This window comes from Arabidopsis lyrata (genome assembly GCF_000004255.2).
Source record: "Arabidopsis lyrata subsp. lyrata unplaced genomic scaffold ARALYscaffold_4, whole genome shotgun sequence".
Lineage (NCBI taxonomy): Eukaryota > Viridiplantae > Streptophyta > Magnoliopsida > Brassicales > Brassicaceae > Arabidopsis > Arabidopsis lyrata.
Window position 1 is genome coordinate 19,566,881 of NW_003302552.1, and position 23,735 is coordinate 19,590,615.

The 23,735-nt window shown below is 38.7% G+C and overlaps 5 protein-coding genes across 5 annotated transcripts; all 5 read left to right on the forward strand.

The window, feature by feature from the left end:
* Positions 1–390: 390 nt before the first annotated feature.
* Positions 391–4,158, forward strand: LOC9317765 (protein SMAX1-LIKE 8). Its single transcript, XM_021028407.1, has 3 exons — positions 391–2,104; positions 2,314–2,506; positions 2,630–4,158. The coding sequence occupies exons 1-3, from the start codon at positions 921–923 to the stop codon at positions 3,977–3,979; spliced, it is 2,727 nt and encodes a 908-aa protein (XP_020884066.1). The 5' UTR covers positions 391–920; the 3' UTR covers positions 3,980–4,158.
* A 9,119-nt stretch (positions 4,159–13,277) lies between these two features.
* Positions 13,278–15,895, forward strand: LOC110229130 (zinc finger CCCH domain-containing protein 29). Its single transcript, XM_021028283.1, has 2 exons — positions 13,278–13,550; positions 13,858–15,895. The coding sequence occupies exon 2, from the start codon at positions 13,864–13,866 to the stop codon at positions 15,667–15,669; it is 1,806 nt and encodes a 601-aa protein (XP_020883942.1). The 5' UTR covers positions 13,278–13,550; positions 13,858–13,863; the 3' UTR covers positions 15,670–15,895.
* Positions 15,896–16,332: 437 nt separating this feature from the next.
* Positions 16,333–18,493, forward strand: LOC110229213 (protein trichome birefringence-like 28). The gene is made up of 5 exons (XM_021028839.1): positions 16,333–17,117; positions 17,206–17,377; positions 17,487–17,686; positions 17,777–17,935; positions 18,013–18,493. Exons 1-5 carry the CDS (start codon positions 16,741–16,743, stop codon positions 18,368–18,370), a joined length of 1,266 nt encoding a protein of 421 aa, XP_020884498.1. The 5' UTR covers positions 16,333–16,740; the 3' UTR covers positions 18,371–18,493.
* A 367-nt stretch (positions 18,494–18,860) lies between these two features.
* LOC9317766 (protein trichome birefringence-like 28) lies at positions 18,861–21,167 on the forward strand. Its single transcript, XM_021028840.1, has 5 exons — positions 18,861–19,407; positions 19,503–19,674; positions 20,150–20,349; positions 20,433–20,591; positions 20,675–21,167. Exons 1-5 carry the CDS (start codon positions 19,052–19,054, stop codon positions 21,045–21,047), a joined length of 1,260 nt encoding a protein of 419 aa, XP_020884499.1. The 5' UTR covers positions 18,861–19,051; the 3' UTR covers positions 21,048–21,167.
* A 311-nt stretch (positions 21,168–21,478) lies between these two features.
* On the forward strand, positions 21,479–23,271 carry LOC9315917 (protein trichome birefringence-like 30). The gene is made up of 5 exons (XM_021028838.1): positions 21,479–22,009; positions 22,100–22,271; positions 22,368–22,570; positions 22,654–22,818; positions 22,887–23,271. Exons 1-5 carry the CDS (start codon positions 21,615–21,617, stop codon positions 23,233–23,235), a joined length of 1,284 nt encoding a protein of 427 aa, XP_020884497.1. The 5' UTR covers positions 21,479–21,614; the 3' UTR covers positions 23,236–23,271.
* Positions 23,272–23,735: the final 464 nt, after the last annotated feature.

Sequence of the window (23,735 nt, forward strand, 5' to 3'; positions counted from 1 at the left end):
AAATTTGAACATGAAAAACAAATATTATACTTGTAATAAATTTTCATTTAATTTCAATATGAGATACGTCATAGATACCACAACAATTGATCTTATCAAAACATTGAAACACATAGCTTATTGTCATTATTAAATCACATTCAGTATTAAAACTTGTATATTGCATGTTGTTGACAAGAAAAAAAAAAATCAAAGCATGTAAAACACCAAAAATAGACCTAGAAAATTATATGTTACTACGAAAATAAGAAATCATCAGTCTCCACTGCAAAGTCTGGCTAGCTCTTTGGATTGACAACCATCTTGATTATATCAAAAAACTGTTTCAAAAATAGATATTAAGCAGTCGAAGCCAAAAATCAAGCACTTCATCGCTTAAAGGAGAGTCGCAAATTCCGCATGGCGTGGGAATATAGGTACCATGGAGAGCCATTGAGTCCAAGAAATTGACTCTATTGACTTCCTATTGCTAATCTATTTTTCAAAATAGCCACATCGTAGAGATACTTGTATATGTGTATCAATGAGAAATTTTCCTAGGGAGTAATTTGAAGATATTTAATTTGCGGTTGTAATAATTCTTTGGAAAATAATTTGACTTGTACACACGGCAACAAAAGAATGATCTAAAGACAAGCAACAAGTATCTGAGTATCCACCACCTCTTGCTGTTCCTGTTCTTGTTCCTGTTCGATTCCAAACTCTCACTTTCTCTGCCCCCTCGTGTCTGGCTCCCACCTTTGTGTCCACTCAACCAACAACAATAGTGTATCTCTTTTCCTCCGTTAAATAATTTTATATCTCCCCGTTACATTTTCTTATTACAACAACAACCAAAAATAATTCACCTGAGACTCAACTTTCCTCTAGGTTTTTCGCATTCAATATTTTCTTTCTATATTTATATATGGTCGCCGGCGATGCCAACGGCCGTGAATGTAGCGAAACAATGCTTAACGGCAGAAGCAGCTTACGCGTTAGAAGAAGCTGTGAACGTTGCACGTCGAAGAGGACACTCACAAACGACGTCGCTTCACGCAATCTCAGCTTTACTCTCTCTACCAACCTCAGTTTTACGTGACGCATGTGCTCGTGTTCGTAACTCTGCTTACTCTCCTCGTCTTCAGTTCAAAGCTTTAGATCTTTGCTTAAGTGTTTCTTTAGACCGGATCCAATCGGGTCAACAACTTGGATCCGATGATTCACCACCTGTTTCAAACTCTCTTATGGCTGCAATCAAACGATCTCAAGCTCATCAACGTCGTTTACCTGAGAACTTCAGGATCTATCAAGAAATGTCACAGAGTCAGAACTCGAATTCACTTTCTTGTGTTAAAGTGGAGCTTCGTCAGTTGATTCTTTCGATCTTGGATGATCCGGTTGTGAGTCGGGTTTTTGGTGAAGCGGGTTTTCGGAGCTCCGAGTTAAAGCTTTCCATTATTCGTCCTGTTCCTCATCTTCTCCGATATTCATCACAACAACCTCTGTTTCTTTGTAACGTAACCGGGAATCCTGAACCGAATCCGGTTCGATGGGGTTTCACCGTACCAAACCGAAATTTTAACGGAGATTCGGATTACCGGAGGATAAGCGCGGTTTTCATGAGGGAAAAAGGGAGGAATCCTCTGCTTGTTGGTGTATCGGCTTACGGTGTTCTAACCGGTTATTTAAATTCGCTTGAGAAAAACCGAACCGACGGGATGATTCTACCGACGAAGCTTCACGGTCTAACCGCGGTTGACATCGGTTCAGAAATCTCCGATCAAATCATCGTCAAATTCGATAAAACCTACACCGACACTAGGTTTCATGATCTAGGGAAGCTTGCGGAGCAAGGTTCAGGACCTGGACTAATCCTGAACTACGGTGATCTGAGAGTTTTCACTGATGGGGAAGGAAACGTACCGGCGGCGAATTACATCGTAAATCGAGTTTCGGAGCTGTTACGGCGACACGGGAGAAGAGTGTGGTTGATCGGAGCAACGACGAGCAACGACGTTTATGAGAAGATGTTGAGGAAGTTTCCGAATGTGGAGAAAGATTGGGATTTGCAGTTACTCACCATCACTTCTCTTAAGCCTTGTTTGCCTCACCACAAGTCCAGGTTATTATTACTTCTCTTAAGCCTTAAGCCTTCTCTTAAAACAATGGTATAATGCAAAACAGAGTGTCATTTAAATGTAGAAACAGAGCATTGATTACAATGTGACTTCTAGATTCCTCTATTGCACTAACTTCGTGAGTATATTTTCAATGTCTTTTTTTTTTCTATGTACTGTTGTCTTACTTGCATGATGTTGTAATTGAACACAGTTTGATAGGATCATTTGTTCCATTTGGTGGATTCTTCTCAACAACTCCTTCTGACCTGAAACTACCCTTCTCCGGTTTCAACAAGGAAATCACTGGACCGGTTTCGTCAATCTCCGATCAGACCCAATCTACCTTGCCACCTTGGTTACAGATGACCACAAGAGCTGATTTAAACCAAAAATCTGGTGTCAAGGTCGGTTTACATTCTCTTCTCCTAATTTGTTAATCTCCCATAATCCTAAGAGTATGTTTCTTGTACTACAAGTTTCATTATGTTATGTTAATTGCAACGTGTATTTCCACCCCCTCAGTGCAGACCAAAGAAGGGTTGGAATCAGTTTGTGGAGATAAGTCCACGAGCAGTGCTTCTGCATCGACCGGTTCAGCTAAATCTGTCACTACTGATCTGAATCTAAGGATATGTTCAGTCACTGCAGGATCCGGTCTCAAGAAGCATTTGGATAGCAAAGATTTTTCTCAGCCACAATCTGTGTCCTCCTATTGCTTGGATAATCCAAGGGACCTCAGCGCAGAGAGCTTCAAGATTATTTACAGAAGATTAACCGATAGGGTTTCAGGGCAAGATGAGGCTGCTAGAGTAATCAGCTGCGCATTGTCACAACCGCCTAAGATTGTCACTCGAAGAGATGTTTGGCTCAATTTGGTTGGGCCTGATACTGTAGGAAAGAGGAGAATGTCGCTTGTCCTTGCTGAGATTGTGTATCAAAGCGAACACAGATATATGGCCGTTGATCTTGGTGCCGCGGAGCATGGAATGGACGGTTGTGATGATGCGATGCGGTTGAGAGGAAAGACGATGGTGGATCATATCTTTGAAGTGATGTGTAGGAATCCTTTCTGTGTGGTTTTCCTTGAGAACATTGAAAAAGCGGACGAGAAGCTGCAGATAAGCTTGTCAAAGGCAATCGAGACCGGCAAGTTTATGGATTCTCACGGGAGAGAAGTCGGTATCGGCAACACTATGTTTGTTATGACATCATCTTCACCAGAAGATTCCGGAATAAGAACATCTTATTCTGAAGAGAAACTATTGAGAGCCAAAGGAAGGCAAGTGGAGATATGGATTGAAACTGTACCTAGTTTACCAATGGTGCGATCAGTTTATGGCCCAACCTCGGTGAACAAGAGGAAGCTGATGGGATTAGGGAAACTTCAGGAGACGAAAGATACTGTGGAGACCGTAAAACGGTGGAACAGAACAACTAATGGAGTTCTTGATCTGAACCTTCCGGCTCAAGAAACCGAAATCGAGGAAAAAGATCATTGTGAAGAGAACTCAAACGTTTGGTTAATGAACTTGAAGAATCACGAACGTCTCATTGAGGTTCCTTTCAAGCCTTTTGATTTTGAAGGACTAGCTGAAAAAATCAAAAAGAGCGTAAAAGAAATTTTCGACAAATGCGTGAGATCGGATTGCTTGCTGGAGGTTGACCCAAAGATCATAGAACGATTGCTAGCGGCTGTTTATTTCTCAGATAGTAGAAAAGATATCAAAGAGTTGATGGAGAAAATAATGAGTCGAGTGTTCTTGAAAATTAAGGAAAGGTATGAAATCACTACTAGTTGTGTAGTAAAATTAGTTGGTCGAGATCTTGACATTTTTCTTGAGGATCAAATGGACTTGTTCTTTGTAAAATCTCAGTAGGTTAAAGAGAGCTTTATATGGAAAGTGTATCATATAAGGTAGAGTTAGTAATAGGTATTATTGTTCTTTTGTGTTGCTATACTATTATAATGTGTTGTTCATGAAGTTGTGAGTGGATATTTCTCCTTGTTTATTTGTATAAGCTTATGTAAATGAATAGTTATTTACATTTTATTTTATTTCATTTTCCATGTTTTAAATAAATCGACTGCATTTAGTGAATAATGTCAATATTTGTAAAATATAATAACTGTTTTTAATATATATTTATGTGTGTAAAGATTTCTAACTCCAGATCATTTATAGCAAATAAACGTTGACGAGAACATTAATCTCATTTGTAACTTAAACAAAAAAAACAAATAAATACGATATTGTTGTATTTAAATAGCTTCGCAACAAATTTCAAAACAGCAAGACAAGAAGTCAGTTTAATTATCTTTGAAAAAATTGAAATTTTCGAAAAATGAAGAAAGTTATATTTTTTTATTTTCCTAATTCTTGCTTCAACATGTAGGATAAGTATGTATAGTGTTTTATACTTCTTTTTTTCCAAAATAGTAATTGGATTGTTTATTTATTTATAGATGCATCAGTTATTATAGCCAAATCTAATCCTAAAGAGGAGTCCCACTCATCCACTTTGGCACAGAGTCCTCAAAGACAAATTGACTTGCAGATACAAGGCCCTACAAAAATTATTGTATATAAGAAAACTTAACAAATTTTTAGGTAAAAAGGCCCTCAAAATTTTGAGACCCTAATCGGTGGCTTCACTGGCTTGCCCTCTCCGCCGGGCCTGTACATATGACGAACATTCCAATGCCCCTGAAGCTCATGGACCACCCTTACTTTTAGATGAATGTGCCGATCATTGTCACAAAATGAACAAATTTATTCGTTCTTGTAATGATGATGGTTGTATTTGTACGTCCGTTTATGAAGGCTTTGGAATTCCTTTTGATAGAAACTAACATTGTCATATATAATATAGGAATTGGCATTTCATGGCAAATGGCAGACAAAATTAAATAAATGATTTTATATTATTCATTCAGTTGTTGAAGAACGAGTAAGTTATTTCATTAATATGTTTTTTTTTTTTGAAAAATATGTAATTAGAAAAGTTTATTTGTTGTACAATAACAACAAATTAAGGTCTTTTTGTTTTGCTCTGGGCACAAGAAACTGATAAGGCCACTTGACCAAAACGTCTTCTTCTTTTTCTCAAATGTATTCGGCAGTTACAAAGGTTTTCTACATTGTGAAAATAAACTAAGGCCTTGAATGGTTACTAGTTTTTAAAGTAGTTTTTGGTTTTTGTTTATGGATTTTTTTTTTTCACCATTTAAGATTTTAAAAAATTAGATTCCTTAAAATTTAGGAAAACTAGTTTTTGAATGGTTTCTCCAAGTTTTAAAAGAAACTAAAAATCATAATTTTGAGGTTTTTGTAGAAAACTATCTTTTTCGATGAGATTAGGTTTCATTTTTTATTTTTTATTTTTTTATTTATTAATTTTTCTATTTATAGCTGAAAACTAAAAACCAAAAATTTTAAAACCAAAAACCACTTAAAAACTATTAAACATTCAAGGCCTAAAATTTGATTTTCTTAATTTGTTCTATGATAGGGATGAATAACTCAGAATCAGCCTTCCAAGTTACAAAAAAATTTTGTCCTAAAAAATTGTACACACTCGATGACTCAGTCCACAATCTGATGTAATTTGCTGACGATTTGTGGGAAATATTTTGGAGGCTAACACACAAAACCATCTCACTATAAAAGTGTTACTATACTATTAAGTTGACCATATAAACAAAGAACCAAAATTGACCAGAAGGAGCGTAGCAGAGTTTTATTCTTCAGCAAATCTACGACTCAACTTGCTCAGAAACATGATGATACTTTTCTTTTGGTAAACATGATGATACTTCTTCGTGGAAAGAAAATTACACACATATTGTATAGATAATTAGACGCTGTGTTGGAATTCACATATCAGTTTGATTGGTAGTATGATTTATTTGCTGATTATGATTGAAAACTATCAGCATGCTGTTTTAAGGTAATTATAAGTTATGATGGGTACTTATGAGTTGGAGTGTTGGACCATATATAGGATTAGGTATTAAAATGCATAAATACATGTTATATGTAGATGTATATGTGTGTTCATATTTTCATATAAATAACAAGAAGTACATTTTCTTGTAATTTGGTGATTTAGATTTCTTAATCCATTGATTTTTTTTTTGGTGGAGTTATATGAATTGAGTTCACAAAATGGCAAATTTGTGATGTATGATTGGACTAGGAAAACTCGATGAACATACACGGAAGATAGAAGAATCAAGAATCAAAGAAAAGTAGAGACTAATGAGGAGTAAGTCAAATGATCAATCTAACGGACTAATCCATTAAGTTTTGTGTGACTGAAATTAATTAAAATTAAAAAAGGAGAAAATATATGTGAATATTAATTATTATATTTTGTAAAAAGTTAAAGGTTTTGTTTAAATTTTTTAATATCAAACAATTAAGGAAATGGGAAAAAAGTGGAAGCGGGCGGCCAAGTGAAAGACATTCTCTGTCGCCCACCCAAACACCAAAGAAGAGAAGGCGTGCCTCACTTTCTCTCTTCCTCCACGCTCATTCTATTGCGTGTTTCTCACTCGCTTTACCCTAATCACTCCATTACAACTCTACCTACAAGACCATTAGGATAAAGACAATTAAGATAAGCTTTATCAATAAGAGCATTGAGATAAAGTTTGATCTCTATTTATGAATTTTTTACTTACTACCTAGATTTTGATTCGTACCAATCTTCTAAAGTATGTATTGTTTGAATATACCGAACCAAAAGTATGTTGTTTTAATAGATCATGTAAAATACAGTATGTATTTAAGATTGTTGTGTTTTATTATAGTGATCTTTAGAAAAAGTGTAGCCAACGTGATAATGAAAGCGCGTGTTAGAGTATTGAAACACTCACACGCTTGTGGAATGGTTACCTGCTAAGTCGGTCGATTTGATCGATGGTGGGTCTTTTACACATCCCCAACTCCATTTACCATTTATCAACCACATATAATATCTCTTTTATTTATTATTTTTATTTTTGACAGCACTTTTTTCTTAATATTATTTTGATACAAATAGTTTTTAATATCTTATTAGGATATGTTGGAACTTGGAAATACAAGTATTTCTCAATATCTGATCAGGACATTTGCCCATACATATTTTGGAAACCCATGCATTTATATGAAAAGCAGCATGCATATGTAAAATATAAACAACTGTAGATCTGGTCAGATGTTAAAATTACAATGTCTTTTGAGATTTGAACTATAATTGTCCTGATAATACATAACTATTTGTAATTATAAGTCTTTTTCCCTAAGTAATGTATATAGCTAAATGCATGCAGATAATTTGATATATCTGATACATATATAGCCATATCGGGAATAGATTGTAACAACAACATATAATTTTTGGGTTACTTTCTATTGTGGTTTTTTTAGTACAAAAGGATCTCCTGAATTGAATTCACCGGATGGGTGAGGTATAATCAAAACTTTGAGATATTTATTCTTTGTATAATTTTTTTTTTTGGCAATCAGACTCCATATATTAATTCACGGATAAAAACCCTCTTCTAGAGAGAGCCAATCGGGTACCGTCGAACTTACATGGAAAAAGCAAAACCCGCGAGCTCTTGCACATTTCGCAAGATGGTCGGCGGAGGAGTTACCACTACGAGGGATATACTTAATATTAAATGAAAAAAACAATTCTCTGTAATGCACAAAATCCCTCATCTCTGTAGCGAAAGTAGGCCACTCATCTGGGCTTGAAGTCATCTCAATAAGATCCGAGCAATCCGTCTGAATGAGGATACTAGTCAACGGGATTGCCAATAAGCACTTCATCGTCCACAAAAGAGTCTCTAATTCAGCATGCAAAGGGGAAAGGCTTCTACGCGAACCCTTTAAGCCCAAATGCATCAGTCTTCCACCCAAGGAAACAATCCACCCATGTCCACTCCTAGCCTCCTTCCCGTGCCATGATCCATCAATAAAACACACTGGCCTATCTGCTGGAATTGGCGTTACTTGTACAATAGGGTTCCTCTCGGGTTGTTGGTCTTCTCGCCTGTTTGCTCGCCTCCAAGCCTCTTCCTCTTGAGTTGCTAAATCCATTGTTTCCTGAGGTGGTTCGCTCAGATTATCAAAAATCTTTCGATTTCTCGCCTTCCATGGAAATACTCTCAGACTCTCCTCATCCGCACCCGCCTCTTTACCCCGCCAATACAAGTAATCTAAGTTATTGTATAGCGAGGGGGAGGGGAAAAGGGCTGGGGATGATGGGATATTGGAAAGGGCCCATACTTGTCTAGCAGGTGGACACTCAAAGATAAAATGATTAATCGTTTCTTCTTCTGCTCCGCATCTGGGACATCCTTTATCTCTACCAATATGGCGAAAAAATAGTTGTTGGCACGAGGCCAAACATCCTGTCACACATTGCCACACGAAATGTTTTAATTTCCGCGTAGTTTTTAATTTCCATGATTGCGCCTTTAGTGCATTAACACTTGGTCCCTGAGAAGGGTGGTTGCAGGCAGGACGAGAAATAGTTCTCGCGGCTTCATATCCAGACTTAACTGTATAATTGCCAGACTTTGTTAGAGTCCAACAATATCCATCACTCGAGACTTTTAAGCTCGGTTTGATCCCTAGTATAAGGGTAATTTCTTCCGGTGGGAACAATTCCCGAAGACGGTCCACCTTCCACTTTTTAGTTCCGAAGTCGATCAAAGTGTTGACGCAGGCCAGTGGATCTCTCTCCGAGGTAAGGCCCTTGGGTGGGCGAGCTGGGGAATCCGGGATCCACGGATCGGTCCAAATATAAGTTCTGAAGCCCGAACCTATAGTCTTACGAATCCCCTTTTTTAGAACAACTTTGGCGGCCAACATACTTCTCCAACCATAGGATGGTCGGTTAGAGACAGTGATCTCTAAGGGACTGCAGTAACGAAAGTAGCGTCCTTTAAGGACCCGGCTAAGTAGGGAGTCCGGGAACCTAAGTAGTCTCCATAATTGCTTCGCTAACAAAGCGAGATTGAAATCTTCCAATGTCTTGAATCCTAGCCCGTCGTCTGATAAAGGTTTACAAATTTGATCCCATGCTATCCAATGGATACCCCTACTCTCAGCTTTATTACTCCACCAGAAATTGGCAATAGCACTAGAAAGTTTGGAGGAGATTGCTTTTGGTAACAAGAAACACGACATAACATATGGCGGAAGAGCCTGAGCTTGTGATTTAATGAGGACTTCTTTTCCACCTTTCGAGAGGAATTTTGTTGACCACGAATTCACTCTTGTTTGTAATCTATCTCTCACAAACGCAAAGACTTGGGCTTTTGAGCCATGAATCTTCTCAGGAAGGCCTAGATAGGTTCCCATCCCTCCTTCCCGGGAAATCCCCAGAATAGTTTTGATTTCTTGTCGTACCGGTGATGAGACATCATTACCAAACATAATGGATGATTTGGACAAGTTAAATTCTTGTCCTGAAGCCCCGCCATAGGAGCGGATAATGTCAATAACTTCCTTGCTTTGTTGAGCATTGGCCTGACAGAAGAAGAGGCTATCATCAGCGAACAGAAGGTGAGAAACGCGTGGGCTCGCATGTGAGATTCTAAGGCCCTGGACTTTGCCTTCCTCCTCCGCTTTTCTGATCTGAGCTATAAGTGCTTTCGTACATAATATAAACAAGTACGGAGAAATAGGATCCCCTTGTCGGATACCGCGCTTTGGTCTAATGCGGCCTTTTGGATCGCCATTTATCAAAATGCGATATGAAACTGAGGTGATACATTGCATAATCCAGCTAACCCATCTTTGATCGAAACCCATTTTTTCCATTAAAGCTCGAAGAAATCCCCATTCCACTCTATCGTAGGCCTTACTCATATCGGTTTTTAGCGCCATAAATTTTTTCCGGTTTGCCGGATTAGAGCGGAGTGCGTGAAAGTTTTCTTGTGCGATCAAGATATTATCAGTAATTAGTCGTCCTGCTACGAAGGCAGATTGGGTCTCGGATATTAAATCCTGAAGAAATTTTTTAAGGCGCAAACTTAGAATTTTTGAGATAACCTTATAGCTTACATTACATAAGCTGATAGGCCGGAATCCAGACATTTCGTGCGGCCTTTCTCCTTTCAGTATAAGACAAATATTAGTCTCATTCAGCTTTCCATCGAAGATCCCGGAACTGAGAAAATTCTTTACCATTTTGGTAAGATCGCCTTTTATTATTTCCCAAAACTTCTGAAAAAATAGTGCAGTCATCCCATCCGGTCCCGGCGCCTTAGTCGGGTTTAGGGAGAATAAAGCACGCTTAACTTCCTCTTCGGTAACCTCCTTGACCAAGGACTCATTCATTGCTGAAGAGACAGAGGGAGAAATATCCCTAAGGGCCATGGAAGGATCTATCGAGTTTGAGGTTGTAAAAAGTTTCTCGAAATAATCCACTGCAACTCTCTCGATCCCTTCTTCGTTATCCACCCACACCCCGTTGTTATCTAGAATGCCGAGAATCTTGTTTTTTGCCCTCCTCTGCTTTGTCAGAGCATGAAAATATTTTGTGTTTTTATCACCTAGTGCTAGCCAATTTTGGCGACTTTTTTGATACCAAAATATCTCTTCTTCTGTATATGCATCTCCCAATTGCTTCTTAAGATCTCGAAGAGCCTCCACGGATGCGTTGTCATCCGCATAATTTTCCTCAATCTTATCATGGAGTTCCTTGATAAGTATCTCCGAATTTGTACGGGTTGATTTCTTCCATATGGAGATTACTCGTTTACAATTCTGGATTTTTTTCATGATAGGCCGGTCCTCTCTTAAACCTTCCCCACTCCAGCCTTCTATCACTGCTTCGTTTAGTCCGGGTTTTCCAATCCATCTTTTATCGAACATAAATTTTCTCAAAAATGTTTTTGGACTCGATTGTATCGATGCAAGGACTGGTCTATGGTCCGATCCCCACATCTCTAAATACTCCACATTGGTGTGGGAAAATAAGTTATGCCACTCTTCGTTCCCCATGGCTCTGTCTAACCGACATCTAATCTTACCATTTGATCGTTGTCCAATCCAAGAGAATTGATTCCCATGAAACGGGAAATCAATTAGTCCATACGAATGGATCATAGCACGAAATGGTAGAAATGAGGCTTCGGATCGTTTTTTACCGCCTCTTTTCTCATGGTTTCCCATTATTTCGTTGAAATCGCCAATAATAAACCACACTTCGGGTCGAGAAACCCCGATACGCATCAATCTCTCCCAAACATATTCTCGGTTTGAAACAACAGGATCACCATAAATAAATGTCATAAAGACCCGACTTCCATTAATAATAGTTTCGATATCGATTAACCGGTCATCTAACAACAAAAACTTAACCGGAAAATCATTCGAATACATTAAAGCTAAACCCCCACTAGAGCCCTCGGGCTCAACAGTTTGGAGGTTATCAAAACCTAACTCAACTTGCACATCTTGCAGATACATCTTATCATTCTTAGTTTCTGATAAAAACATAAAACCTGGCGAATACATTCTACACATCTTCACCAGTCGACGACGAGTCTCCTTAACTCCAGCCCCTTGACAATTCCACGCTAAGGTCCTCATGCCGGTGGCTCGGGGGAGATCCGGGGCTCCACCTCACCATCCTTCGTCTTCACGACCTTGTTCTCCTTTTTCTTCTTCGGAATTGGAATTGTAACCTCCTCATTTAGAGGGATGTTTGAGTTGCCGGCTGGTGTCTGCCCTCTCCTCTTAGGCGATCCTTTGCCATGAAACGGCTGCAGTTTCCTTGAAGCCAGAGAGCTCACTTTTGGGCTTTTAGGAATTGATCTTTTTGAGTCAGTCTTTTTGGACTCTGTGACAGGCCCATTTAGCTTTGATGGAATCTTCTCTTTCCCAAGGGCACCATTGATTTTTCCTGATCGGCGAACTCTCTCTTTGCTCGGCGAACGAGCGCGCTTGCTCGTTGGGGACTGGGTCGTCGCCGGAATCTGAACTGCCAGGTGGGAGACCGGGATGACTTGTTCCGAAATCGTCCTCTCAGGGCTAGCCTCCGAGTTTGCAAGCAAATCATCTTGGTCGACATCCATCAGTTCCTCACCTAAAAGATCATCTCCTTCCAGCAATCCATCAAGGATCATTTCGTTTTCTAGCTCCTTCATCAAACGCATGTCCTCCTCCGTAATTTCTTTACCGGAGGCCACCTCTTCTTCCACCTCCTCGTTCGCAAGATTCTCCCAATCCGAGGGAACAAAATCAAAGGCTTGATTGTCATTGGCTTCATCAGCCACCCTTTCCTCTTGATTTTCCTCCTCCCAGTAGTTCTCTTCGTCAGCCCAGTCCGAGAGACCGTCGTCCTCACCCATGCCATCCAGCGCCTGTTCCCCTTGTTCAATCACGGGAAGGTTATCCGTAGCCGGAGTTTGCTGAATCCCCACGGGTGGTGCTTGTGTGATTGGCAGATCCAATACTACACCAACACGAGCTTCTCCCGAGCCTGACCCCACCTCAAAGTTTTTGGGAGCTGCGGAGTCCTTCTCTTGGACTAGGTCCTCGTCATCCTCTGCGACCTCATAATCAGTCTCCACCATCTTCCCTATCCCCTTATCCTTGGAGGATTTGGAAACCTGATCTACAGAGAGGAGGTTGGACTGGTGGCGAGGTGGCCTGCGTGAGTTTCTCCTTTCATCTCTAGGAGGAGAACAGATACGCAGTGGTGATTCTCTCCTTCTCAAGGAAAACAAGAGTTTAGTGTTTTGATAAATAATCAAAACAAAGTTATTGATTAGGAATTTAGTAGGTCCTAAAGAGAACCAACAATGGTTTCAGTTATAAAAAAAACAAATGGGTACATTATCCTTATATCTACAAACTTAAACCAAAAACAAGATGTTATCTAGAAACAATAACTACATCCGGAATGAGACTTTTTCTTCAATAAGTGATACAAATGGGGGCATTCTTTATTTCCCTTCAAATGAACTTTGCTTTTTGATCATTTTAAAAAGACATATTGAAAAAATCAATGAGATAGGAAGATATTATAATATTCTTTCTATAAAAAAAAACAAAAAAATACTAAAACAATTGAGTATAAGAGTCAGCATAACAGCGACGTCCTTACCTTTTTAAAGTTTCCCAGTTTTGACTTTTGACCTAAACCATTTCTTTGAGAAATAGAAAAAAACAAAACAATGCAATTGAAAAAGCAAAGTAAAATAAAAATCATATATATAAATAAAGAAAGAAGAAGACCGAGAAAGGTAGACGAAAGAAAGAGCGTACCTTCCTCTCTCCTTCTTCGTAAAACCAAGTTCCTTTTAAAAGGAGCCTCTCATTTCTCATTTGATCCTTCTTCAAAAACCCAACCACTTCTCTTCTTCTTCTTCATCTCAAAACCTCCAAAGTTTCAATCTTTCCTTCTCTAATTTCTCCAAGTTATCTTCTTTTCTAGGTATGTGTTGATTCTTTTCTCTGTTTTTTGCTCAAGAAAGATTATTTCATCTTTCAGGATTTTGGGTTTGGATAAATCTTTAATCCTTATGGTTTTAATGGCTTGATTTTGACCTTTTTCTTCCCTCAATTCAATCTTAACGGTCGTTAATTATTCATTACTTTGCTTAAATTGGGGCATAATTTTGGGTATAAAGAAGAATCTTGGTAATGAAAAATTGAACCTTTGAATCAAAAAACTCTATTTGCGTTTCTTTATCTCCTTCTTGTTTCTTTCTCCTAAAGTTTTTCACTTTTGAATCACACAGGAAGAGATGTGCGGCACAAAGAGCAACCTTTGCTCTTCTAAAACCCTAACAGAAGTCGAATTCATGAGGCAGAAATCAGAAGAAGGAGCTTCCGCCACGTGTCTCCTCGAATTCGCTGCCTGTGATGATCTTTCATCGTTTAAGAGAGAGATCGAAGAGAAATCATTGGTGGAGATCGACGAGTCAGGGTTTTGGTATTGCAGACGGGTCGGGTCTAAGAAGATGGGTTTCGAAGAAAGAACACCTCTTATGGTTGCTGCTATGTATGGAAGCATGGAGGTGTTGAATTACATAATTGCCACAGGCAAATCCGATGTGAACAGAGTTTGTAGTGACGAGAAAGTCACTGCACTTCACTGTGCAGTTTCTGGCTGTTCTGTCTCTATCGTTGAGATCATCAAGATCTTGCTTGATGCTTCTGCTTCACCTAATTGTGTTGACGCTAATGGGAATAAACCGGTTGATTTGTTGGTTAAAGCTTCTCGGTTTGTGCCTAACCAGAGTAGAAAGGCGGTTGAGGTTTTGTTAACCGGGAACCATGGTTCGGTTAGTTTGATGGAAGAGGAGGAGGAAGAAGTGAAGAGTGTTGTGACTAAGTATCCAGCTGATGCATCACTTCCTGATATTAACGAAGGTGTTTATGGAACTGATGATTTTAGGATGTTTAGCTTTAAGGTTAAGCCATGTTCTAGGGCTTATTCACATGATTGGACTGAATGTCCTTTTGTTCACCCTGGTGAGAATGCTAGGAGGAGAGATCCTAGGAAGTATCCTTACACTTGTGTGCCTTGTCCCGAGTTTCGTAAAGGGTCTTGTCCTAAAGGAGATTCGTGCGAGTATGCTCACGGTGTTTTCGAGTCTTGGCTTCACCCGGCGCAGTATAGGACACGACTTTGTAAAGATGAGACTGGTTGTGCAAGGAGAGTCTGTTTCTTTGCTCATAGACTGGATGAGTTAAGACCGGTTAATGCTTCTACTGGTTCTGCGATGGTTTCACCGAGGTCGTCTAATCAGTCTCCTGAGATGCCTGTTATGTCTCCTTTGACGCTGGGATCATCGCCTATGAACTCTCCTATGACTAATGGAGTTCCTTTGTCTCCAAGAAATGGTGGCTTATGGCAGAACAGAGTTAATAGCCTTACACCACCACCGTTGCAGCTTAATGGCAGCAGATTGAAGTCTACTTTGAGTGCTAGAGATATGGATATGGAGATGGAACTTAGGTTTCGCGGTTTGGATAACCGCAGACTTGGTGATCTCAAGCCATCCAACCTCGAAGAGACTTTCGGATCATACGATTCATCTGCTGTGATGCAACTTCAATCACCAAGCAGGCATTCTCAGATGAACCACTATCCGTCTTCCCCTGTGAGGCAGCCTCCTCCTCACGGATTCGAATCTTCAGCAGCCATGGCAGCTGCAGTGATGAATGCAAGATCCTCAGCGTTTGCGAAACGCAGCTTGAGTTTCAAACCAGCTCCAGTAGCTTCTAATGTCTCGGATTGGGGATCACCAAACGGGAAGCTCGAGTGGGGAATGCAAAGAGAGGAGCTGAACAAGCTGAGGAGAAGCGCCTCTTTTGGCATTCACGGAAACAGCAACAGTGTGTCTCGCCCTGCGAGAGACTACAGTGACGAGCCAGATGTGTCGTGGGTGAACTCACTGGTGAAAGAGAATGCACCGGAGAGAGCCTTCGGGTTGAATGAGAGGGTCGGGAACACGGTGAATGGTGCAGCGGGTAGGGACCAGTTTAAGCTGCCGTCGTGGGCAGAGCAAATGTACATAGACCATGAGCAGCAGATTGTGGCATAAGAAGCAGAAAGAAAGATGGGATTTTTATTGCTTTTGTCTTCTGGGCCTCTCTACACAGAATCTAACAAATCTGGCAATAATTCTTTGATTTGTGTTTGACCCATAGTTTGGTACTAGTATATGTCTCTTGTTCTTTTTTTTTTTTTTGTCATTCTCTTGTCCTTGGTGACACTATGTAATGATTAAAAGCAAATAATTGATGCATGAGTTCAAATGTTCTTTGTAATATCTTAATCTTACTGGTTATATTTCAAGTGCTTTAGAGATTTTGGGGAGCTTTTAAGTTTTTTTTTTCCCTCACATACACATTTGCACTTATTGAAAAAACTTTCTTATCCAGATTCAAAAAGATTTCCCACAAATTTTCATTAAAGACCCCTGATTACAAAAGAAACCTACCCAAAAAAAATTTTGTCCACAAGTTATCATGTAGGACACTAAAAAGTAAAAAATCATAACTGGTTTGTTGTAGAAAAGATCAGTGCACTATCTTTCTTCTTTCCGGTTATCTAGGAAAAAAAATCAGTAGACTAGCATCGGTAATAGAAAAGTTAAAAAGAGTTCTGTAACAGCATGATTAACAATGGTTGATTAAAAATAGTTCTTAAGAGTATTAAAATAATAAATTTGTAAAAGTGACACATGGATGAATCTTAATGTTAATTTTGGTTCTTAGCTAAGCCACTTTAATTTTGGATCTTAGTCTTTAACAAGATTTTTCTTTAATTTTTTAGCTAAAATTTAACTAAGAAATGGTTAAGACACCACCGATAATGGTGGTCTAACATGTTATCACATCATGTGATAATGTCGCATAAAATCTTTAATTTTCTGATGTTATCGATGTGCTTTAATGCTGATCACCTATGGGTATTATTAAAATAGATGATTTTGAGATTCAAAACTAGGCTTGGCTCTTTTAAACTCACTATTCTCAATCTTTAATAATCCCCAGCTTCTTTTCTCCTATATGAGAATCTCTCTGACTCTCTCTCTCTCTCTCTCCGAGCCACATGCCGACACTTTACATAACTGTTGACCAAGTTCCTCTTCTTTCTTCTTTATCAGATCATGCAACCTTCAAGAACAAGAGTTCCATTTTTCGAAACAGGAGTGATCATGAAGCAGAGAAAGAAGAGTAATCTCTCAATCTCCGTAATCGTCTTCTCTCTTTTCCTCTTGGGGATCTTCATGTACAATGACAACCTCAAATCCTCCATCGTTGACTTCACATATTCGAACCCATTCTCTAGTTCATTTGTGGAGTTGCCACCGGAGGAGTGTGATCTCTTCACCGGTGAATGGGTTTTCGACAACAAGACACATCCATTGTATAAAGAGGAAGAGTGTGAGTTCTTGACGGAGCAAGTGACTTGCTTAAGAAACGGAAGGAAAGATTCTTTGTTTCAGAATTGGAGATGGCAACCTAGAGACTGTTCTTTACCAAAGTAAAGCTAAGATGCTCTGTTTTCTTGTGGTTTGATCGATTTGGTGTTTTTAATAATTGTGTGTGTTTTATGATTGGTTTGATTGAAGATTCAAAGCGAGAACGTTGCTAGAGAAGCTGAGGAACAAGAGATTGATGTTTGTAGGTGACTCGTTAAACCGGAACCAATGGGAATCAATGGTTTGTTTGGTTCAATCAGAAGTTCCTACCAGTAGAAAAAGCTTAAACCAGACCGGTTCTCTCACCGTTTTCAAAAACCAGGTAAAGTAAAACACTTGTGTGACAGCCTAACACTGACACTGATGACATTATTTTATACTAGTTTCTTACTTTCTTGGGATATGCAAAATTGAAATTTTTTAAAAAATAGGACTATAACGCGACGGTGGAGTTTTATTGGGCGCCATTTTTGGTAGAATCGAATTCAGACGATCCGATAATGCACAGTATAATCGACCGTATAATAATGCCAGAGTCTATCGAAAAACATGGAGTCAACTGGATAGGCGTTGACTTTCTTGTCTTCAATAGTTACATCTGGTGGATGAACAGTGACTCCACCAAAGTCCTGTAAGTAGTAATGTTATAGTATACAAACTGACACACAAACACTCATGTAATGAATAGCTGAGGATTGACGATTTGTGATGATGCAAACAGACGTGGATCGTTCGATGATGGGGACGTAGAGTATGATTTGATCGAACGGCCAATAGCATACGAGAGGATGTTGAGGACATTGGGAGATTGGGTGGACCATAACATTGATCCTCTAAGTACAACTGTTTTTTTCATGAGCATGTCTCCTCTTCACAGAAGGTACTAAATTTCTCCCATCCATAACTTTTTTTTGTATCTAAAGTTTATATTTGATTGTTATTCTGTTTTTGTTTTAGGAGCATAGATTGGGGTAATCCTGAGGGTATAAAGTGTGCTTTAGAGACAACACCGATCTTGAACATGTCTTTCAACGGTCGGTTTTCCGCGGTGGGGACGGACTATAGGCTGTTTTCGGTTGTGGAAAAGGCCACGCGGTCTCTCAAAGTTCCTATTCATTTCCTTAACATTACTGCATTGTCTGAGTATCGTAAAGATGCACATACTTCGGTTTACACTAGCAAGCAAGACAAATTGTTGACGCGGGAGCAGCAAGCCGATCCAGCCAATTTCGCTGATTGCATACACTGGTGCTTACTAGGCCTCCCTGATACTTGGAATGATTTTCTATATACACATATTATTTCTCAAAGATGAAATTGTTTGGATTCTTTCATCCTTTTTTGTTGATTAATTAAAAACAATTCTTGTGATTTATATAGGACGATGATTTAAAGGATTTAAAGTGGGAGTCAAGTATGCCATAGAATGTTTTGTGAATTAAGGCTACAGATTTGTTGAACAAAGTGTACATATCACAAGGAACATAAAATATTATAATGAACACAAGGTTGAAATTAACAAATATTATAATGTTAAACATAGTGAAATCTGCCGTGGACACATTGAGAAACCTTAATGAGCAATCTTTTATTAGTAAGAGATTATTAAGTTGCCTCTTCGCTTTTACGTTAGGGAGGAATATAATTGAGATTTGAGACAAGTTTCATACTTTCATTCATCAATTTTAAAAGAAACGGCTAACTTTATTCTTTCTTTGCCAAACTCCAAAATTAGTTAAGTCTATGAATGTTAAGTAGGGAGAGACTTTTAGTTTTAAAATTCTAAAGGGAAAAAAGGGAAAATTATAGGAAATTCCCTGTCCACCAATTAGGTTTGGCTCTTTAACTCACTATTCTCAATCTTTAATAACCCCAATCTTCTTTTCTCCTTTATGAATATGATTAACTCTCTTTCCTTCGTGTTGTCTCTCCTAGCCACATGCCGACACTTACATAACTGTTCACCAAGTCCCTCTTCTTTCTTCTCTATCAGATCATGCAACCTTCAAGAACAGGAGTGATCATGAAGCAGAGAAAGAAGAGTAATCTCTCAATCTTCGTAATCGTCTTCTCTCTTTTCCTCTTGGGGATCTTCATGTACAATGACAACCTCAAATCCTCCATTGCTGATTTCACATCTTCGAACCCATTCTCCAGTTCATCTGTGGAGTTGCCGCCGGAGGAGTGTGATCTCTTCACCGGTCAATGGGTTTTCGACAACAAGACATATCCATTGTATAAAGAAGAAGAGTGTGAGTTCTTGACGGAGCAAGTGACTTGCTTAAGAAACGGAAGGAAAGATTCTCTGTTTCAGAACTGGAGATGGCAACCTAGAGACTGTTCTTTACCAAAGTAAAGCTATTTTGTTTCAAGATGCTCTGTTTTTATTGGGTTTGATTGATTTTCTTTTTAATAATTGTGTGTTTTATGATTGGTTTGATGAGAAGATTCAAAGCGAGGGTGTTGCTAGAGAAGTTGAGGAACAAGAGATTGATGTTTGTTGGTGACTCGTTAAACCGGAACCAATGGGAATCAATGGTTTGTTTGGTTCAATCAGTGATTCCTCCCGGTAGAAAGAGCTTAAACCAGACCGGTTCTCTCACTGTTTTCAAAATTCAGGTAATAATGATATTAATGCACCTGTATGATACTGACACTAATGACTAGCCCTGGGATTTTGGTTAGTCCGGTTAGTTCGGTTATTTTGAGTTTTGAAAATGTTGCCAAAATTAACCGAATTTTATTTCGGTTCGGTTAGTTCGGTTCCTCTGTTAATTTCAAAACCGATTTTTTTTAAAAAAAAATCCGGATTTTATCGGTTATTTTGGGATAATTCGGGTTAGATTCAGATAGTTCGATTTGGTTATTAACGAAAAGTGGTTTAATTGTGGTATAATCTGGTTATTAAAAAAATTATAATGTATATATAATATTTCGGTTAGCCGATAACCGAACCGAAACCAAAGTTCTCAGTTAACCGAACTAAATTTCAAATATTGTCGATCGGTTCGGTTATTTATCCCAGCCCTATGTAATGACATTAATTTCAATTTCTTACCTTTTTGGGATATGCAAAACTGAAATTCAAAAATAGGACTATAACGCGACGGTGGAGTTTTATTGGGCACCATTTTTGGTAGAATCAAATTCAGACGATCCGAGAAAGCACAGTATAATCGACCGTATAATAATGCCAGAGTCTATCGAGAAACATGGAGTCAACTGGATAGGTGTTGACTTTCTTGTCTTCAATAGTTACATCTGGTGGATGAACACTGTCTCCATCAAAGTTCTGTAAGTAGTGATGTTATAGTATACACACTGACATACTCATATAATGAATGGCTGAGGGTTGAAGATTATGGTGATGAAAACAGGCGTGGATCGTTCGATGATGGGGACACAGAGTATGATGAGATCAAACGGCCAATGGCGTACGAGAGGATGTTGAGGACATTGGGAGATTGGGTGAACCATAATATTGATCCTATAAGTACAACTGTTTTCTTCATGGGCATGTCCCCTCTTCACATCAAGTAATAAATTTCTCCCATCCATAATTTTTTTGTATATAAAATATAAATGTTTATATTTGGTTGTTATTCTGTTTTTGTTGTAGGAGCTTAGATTGGGATAATCCAGAGGGTATAATGTGTGCTTTAGAGACAACACCAATCTTAAACATGTCTTTCAACGTGAAGACGAACTATAGGCTGTTTTCCGCGGTGGGAACGGACTATAGGCTGTTTTCGGTGGTGGAAAACGTTACGCAGTCTCTCAAAGTTCCTATTCATTTCCTCAACATCACTGCATTGTCCGAGTATCGTAAAGATGCACATACTTCGGTTTACACGATCAAGCAAGGGAAATTGCTGACGCGGGAGCAGCAAACCGATCCAGCCAATTTTGCTGATTGCATACACTGGTGCTTACCAGGCCTCCCTGATACTTGGAATGAGTTTCTCTATACACATATTATTTCTCAAAGATGAAATTATTTGGATTCTTTCCTCCCTTTTTTTTGGTTTTAAAAAAATTCTTGTGATGTATATAGGACGAAGATTTAAGGGATTTAAAGTGGGAGTCAAGTATCTCATAGAATGTTTTGTGAATTAAGGCTACAAATTTGTTGAATAAAGTTTACATGTCATAGGGTGGCGGATCCAGAAAAATAATTTATATAGGGCACCAATCAAAAACATGTATTGACTAAATATTTTTTCCAAAAAGACACCAAATTTTCTATAAAAACTATTTTTCTTGGTTTCTCAAGAAGTAGCCTAGGGCCATTACCAATGAATAATTCTTGGTTTGTTAGATAATTCTCAAGAAGTAGCCTAGGGCACGTGCCCTGTAGATCCGCCGTTGGGAACATACATATTATAATTTCAATAAATGACAAATTAGTAGGTATGTATTATCAGCTCCATGATTGTAAAAATGTGTTGAATTAGTTGAAACTACAGACTCTTTGATAGACCAACTACGACCCAACATTCATACTTGTCGAAACCATTATTCTCATATCTCCAGAAACCAAAACCAACTACGAACAACGTATGAAACAAATCGATGGCAGAGAAAGGAAAGCTTACCTTTCTCTGCTATACTTTGCCGTCATTCTTCTACCCGTATTCCTTCTCGGATGCTATCTTTACAACGAGAAGCAGCTGAGGATTGGCCAGTTTCAGGAATTCAAGACACATAACCTGCAAGAACACATCAGTCCACCACAACAAAGCAAAGAAGATAAAGACAAGAAGACTGATGTTGTTCCATTAGAAGCCTGCGATGTTTTCACAGGAAAATGGGTTCTTGATAACATCACACATCCTTTATACAAAGAAGATGAATGTGAGTTTCTCTCAGAGTGGGTGGCATGTACGAGAAACGGGAGACCAGACTCTAAGTACCAGAAATGGAGATGGCAACCTCGAGATTGCTCTTTGCCAAGGTCAGTAGTCCAGCTTTCTGAGAACAAAGATAAGCAAAATGAGTAACACTTTCTTCTTCTCTCAAAATACCTTCTATTTTCGCTTTCTAGGTTCGACGGAAAGCTGCTGCTAGAGAAACTCAGGGGAAAGAAACTGATGTTCGTTGGTGATTCAATACATTACAATCAGTGGCAATCCATGGTTTGTATGGTCCAATCCTTGATTCACTCAGGCAAAAAGACCTTAAAACACACAGCACAAATGTCAATCTTCAACACAGAGGTCTTAAAGACTACATCTTATAAGCAAAAAAAAAGTAATAATCCAAGAAGCAAAAGAACTCCAAATCTTACATTCTCTACTATTTTGAATGTGTAGGAGTACAATGCGACCATAGCATTTTACTGGGCACCTTTCTTAGTAGAATCAAACACTGATCCTCCAGACAAGAGAGACGGGAAGACTGATCCAGTAATCATACCGCAATCAATCTCGAAACACGGCGAGAACTGGAAAGACGCAGACTACCTTGTATTCAACACCTACATATGGTGGACCAGACATTCCAAGATCAAAGTTCTGTAAGTGATAGACAATCTCTCTACCAAGTTCCAAACTTTCAAATTGCCAATCTTGATAAAACTTTCTACTTTGATGCTTGAAGAAAACAAGAATCTTTCAACAAAGGTGACTCAAAAGACTACGATGAAATCGGAATCTATATCGTATACAAACAAGTGTTATCAACATGGACAAACTGGCTAGAACAAAACATAAACCCAAATCAAACATCAATCTTCTTCAGCAGCATGTCACCAACTCATATCAGGTACAAAATCATCAAACACCCATAAAAATCAAAACTTTGCAGAGACTAATCGTTTTCAACTACAACAGAAGCTCAGATTGGGGATTCAATGAAGGAAACAAGTGCGAAAAAGAGACAGAACCAATACTAAATATGTCAAGACCAATAGATGTTGGAACAAATCGAAGACTTTACGAAATCGCAGTGAATGTAACGAAATCAACAAAAGTGCCGATACATTTCCTCAACATAACGACAATGTCAGAGTATAGAAAAGATGGGCATACCTCATTTTACGGTTCGAGAAGTGGGAAACTCATAACGCCGGAGCAGAAATTGGATCCGAGAACTTTTGCTGATTGTTATCATTGGTGTCTTCCGGGATTGCCTGATACATGGAACGAGTTGCTCTCTCTGTATATTATCTACAAAAGTTGATGTTTTTTCGATTGAATGTGATAAAGTTGAAAAATTTACGAAGCTCTCAAACTAACAAAACACCAGATTCCGACTTCAACGGGAACGTCCAAAGTCGCCGGAGAAGAGACGAGAGAGCGACGGTGAAGAAATTAGAGAGAACCGGTTTGTTATTAAACCGATTTTTAATTAAATACCGGGGATAATCGGTTTAGTCGAGAGAGAGAAACTACTGCTGAACCGGTCGTGTCTTACCAAATTTCTTTTTCGAATTCGAATTAGAAAATTTCTTAGATGGATAGGGAAATTTCTCAATAACGCATTAAAACCGTTATGTATGATTTTATAACGCATTAAAACCGTTTAGTAAAACAAAATTGAACGTTGTGCTATACACAAAACGGCTGTGAGAAATTTCCCTATCCATCTAAGAACATTGAATAATAGTTTTATTTCTAATTCGAATGCGTACTTATCTTTGGATGTTCAGGCACCGCAATTTGACAATTCTTATTCTAGTC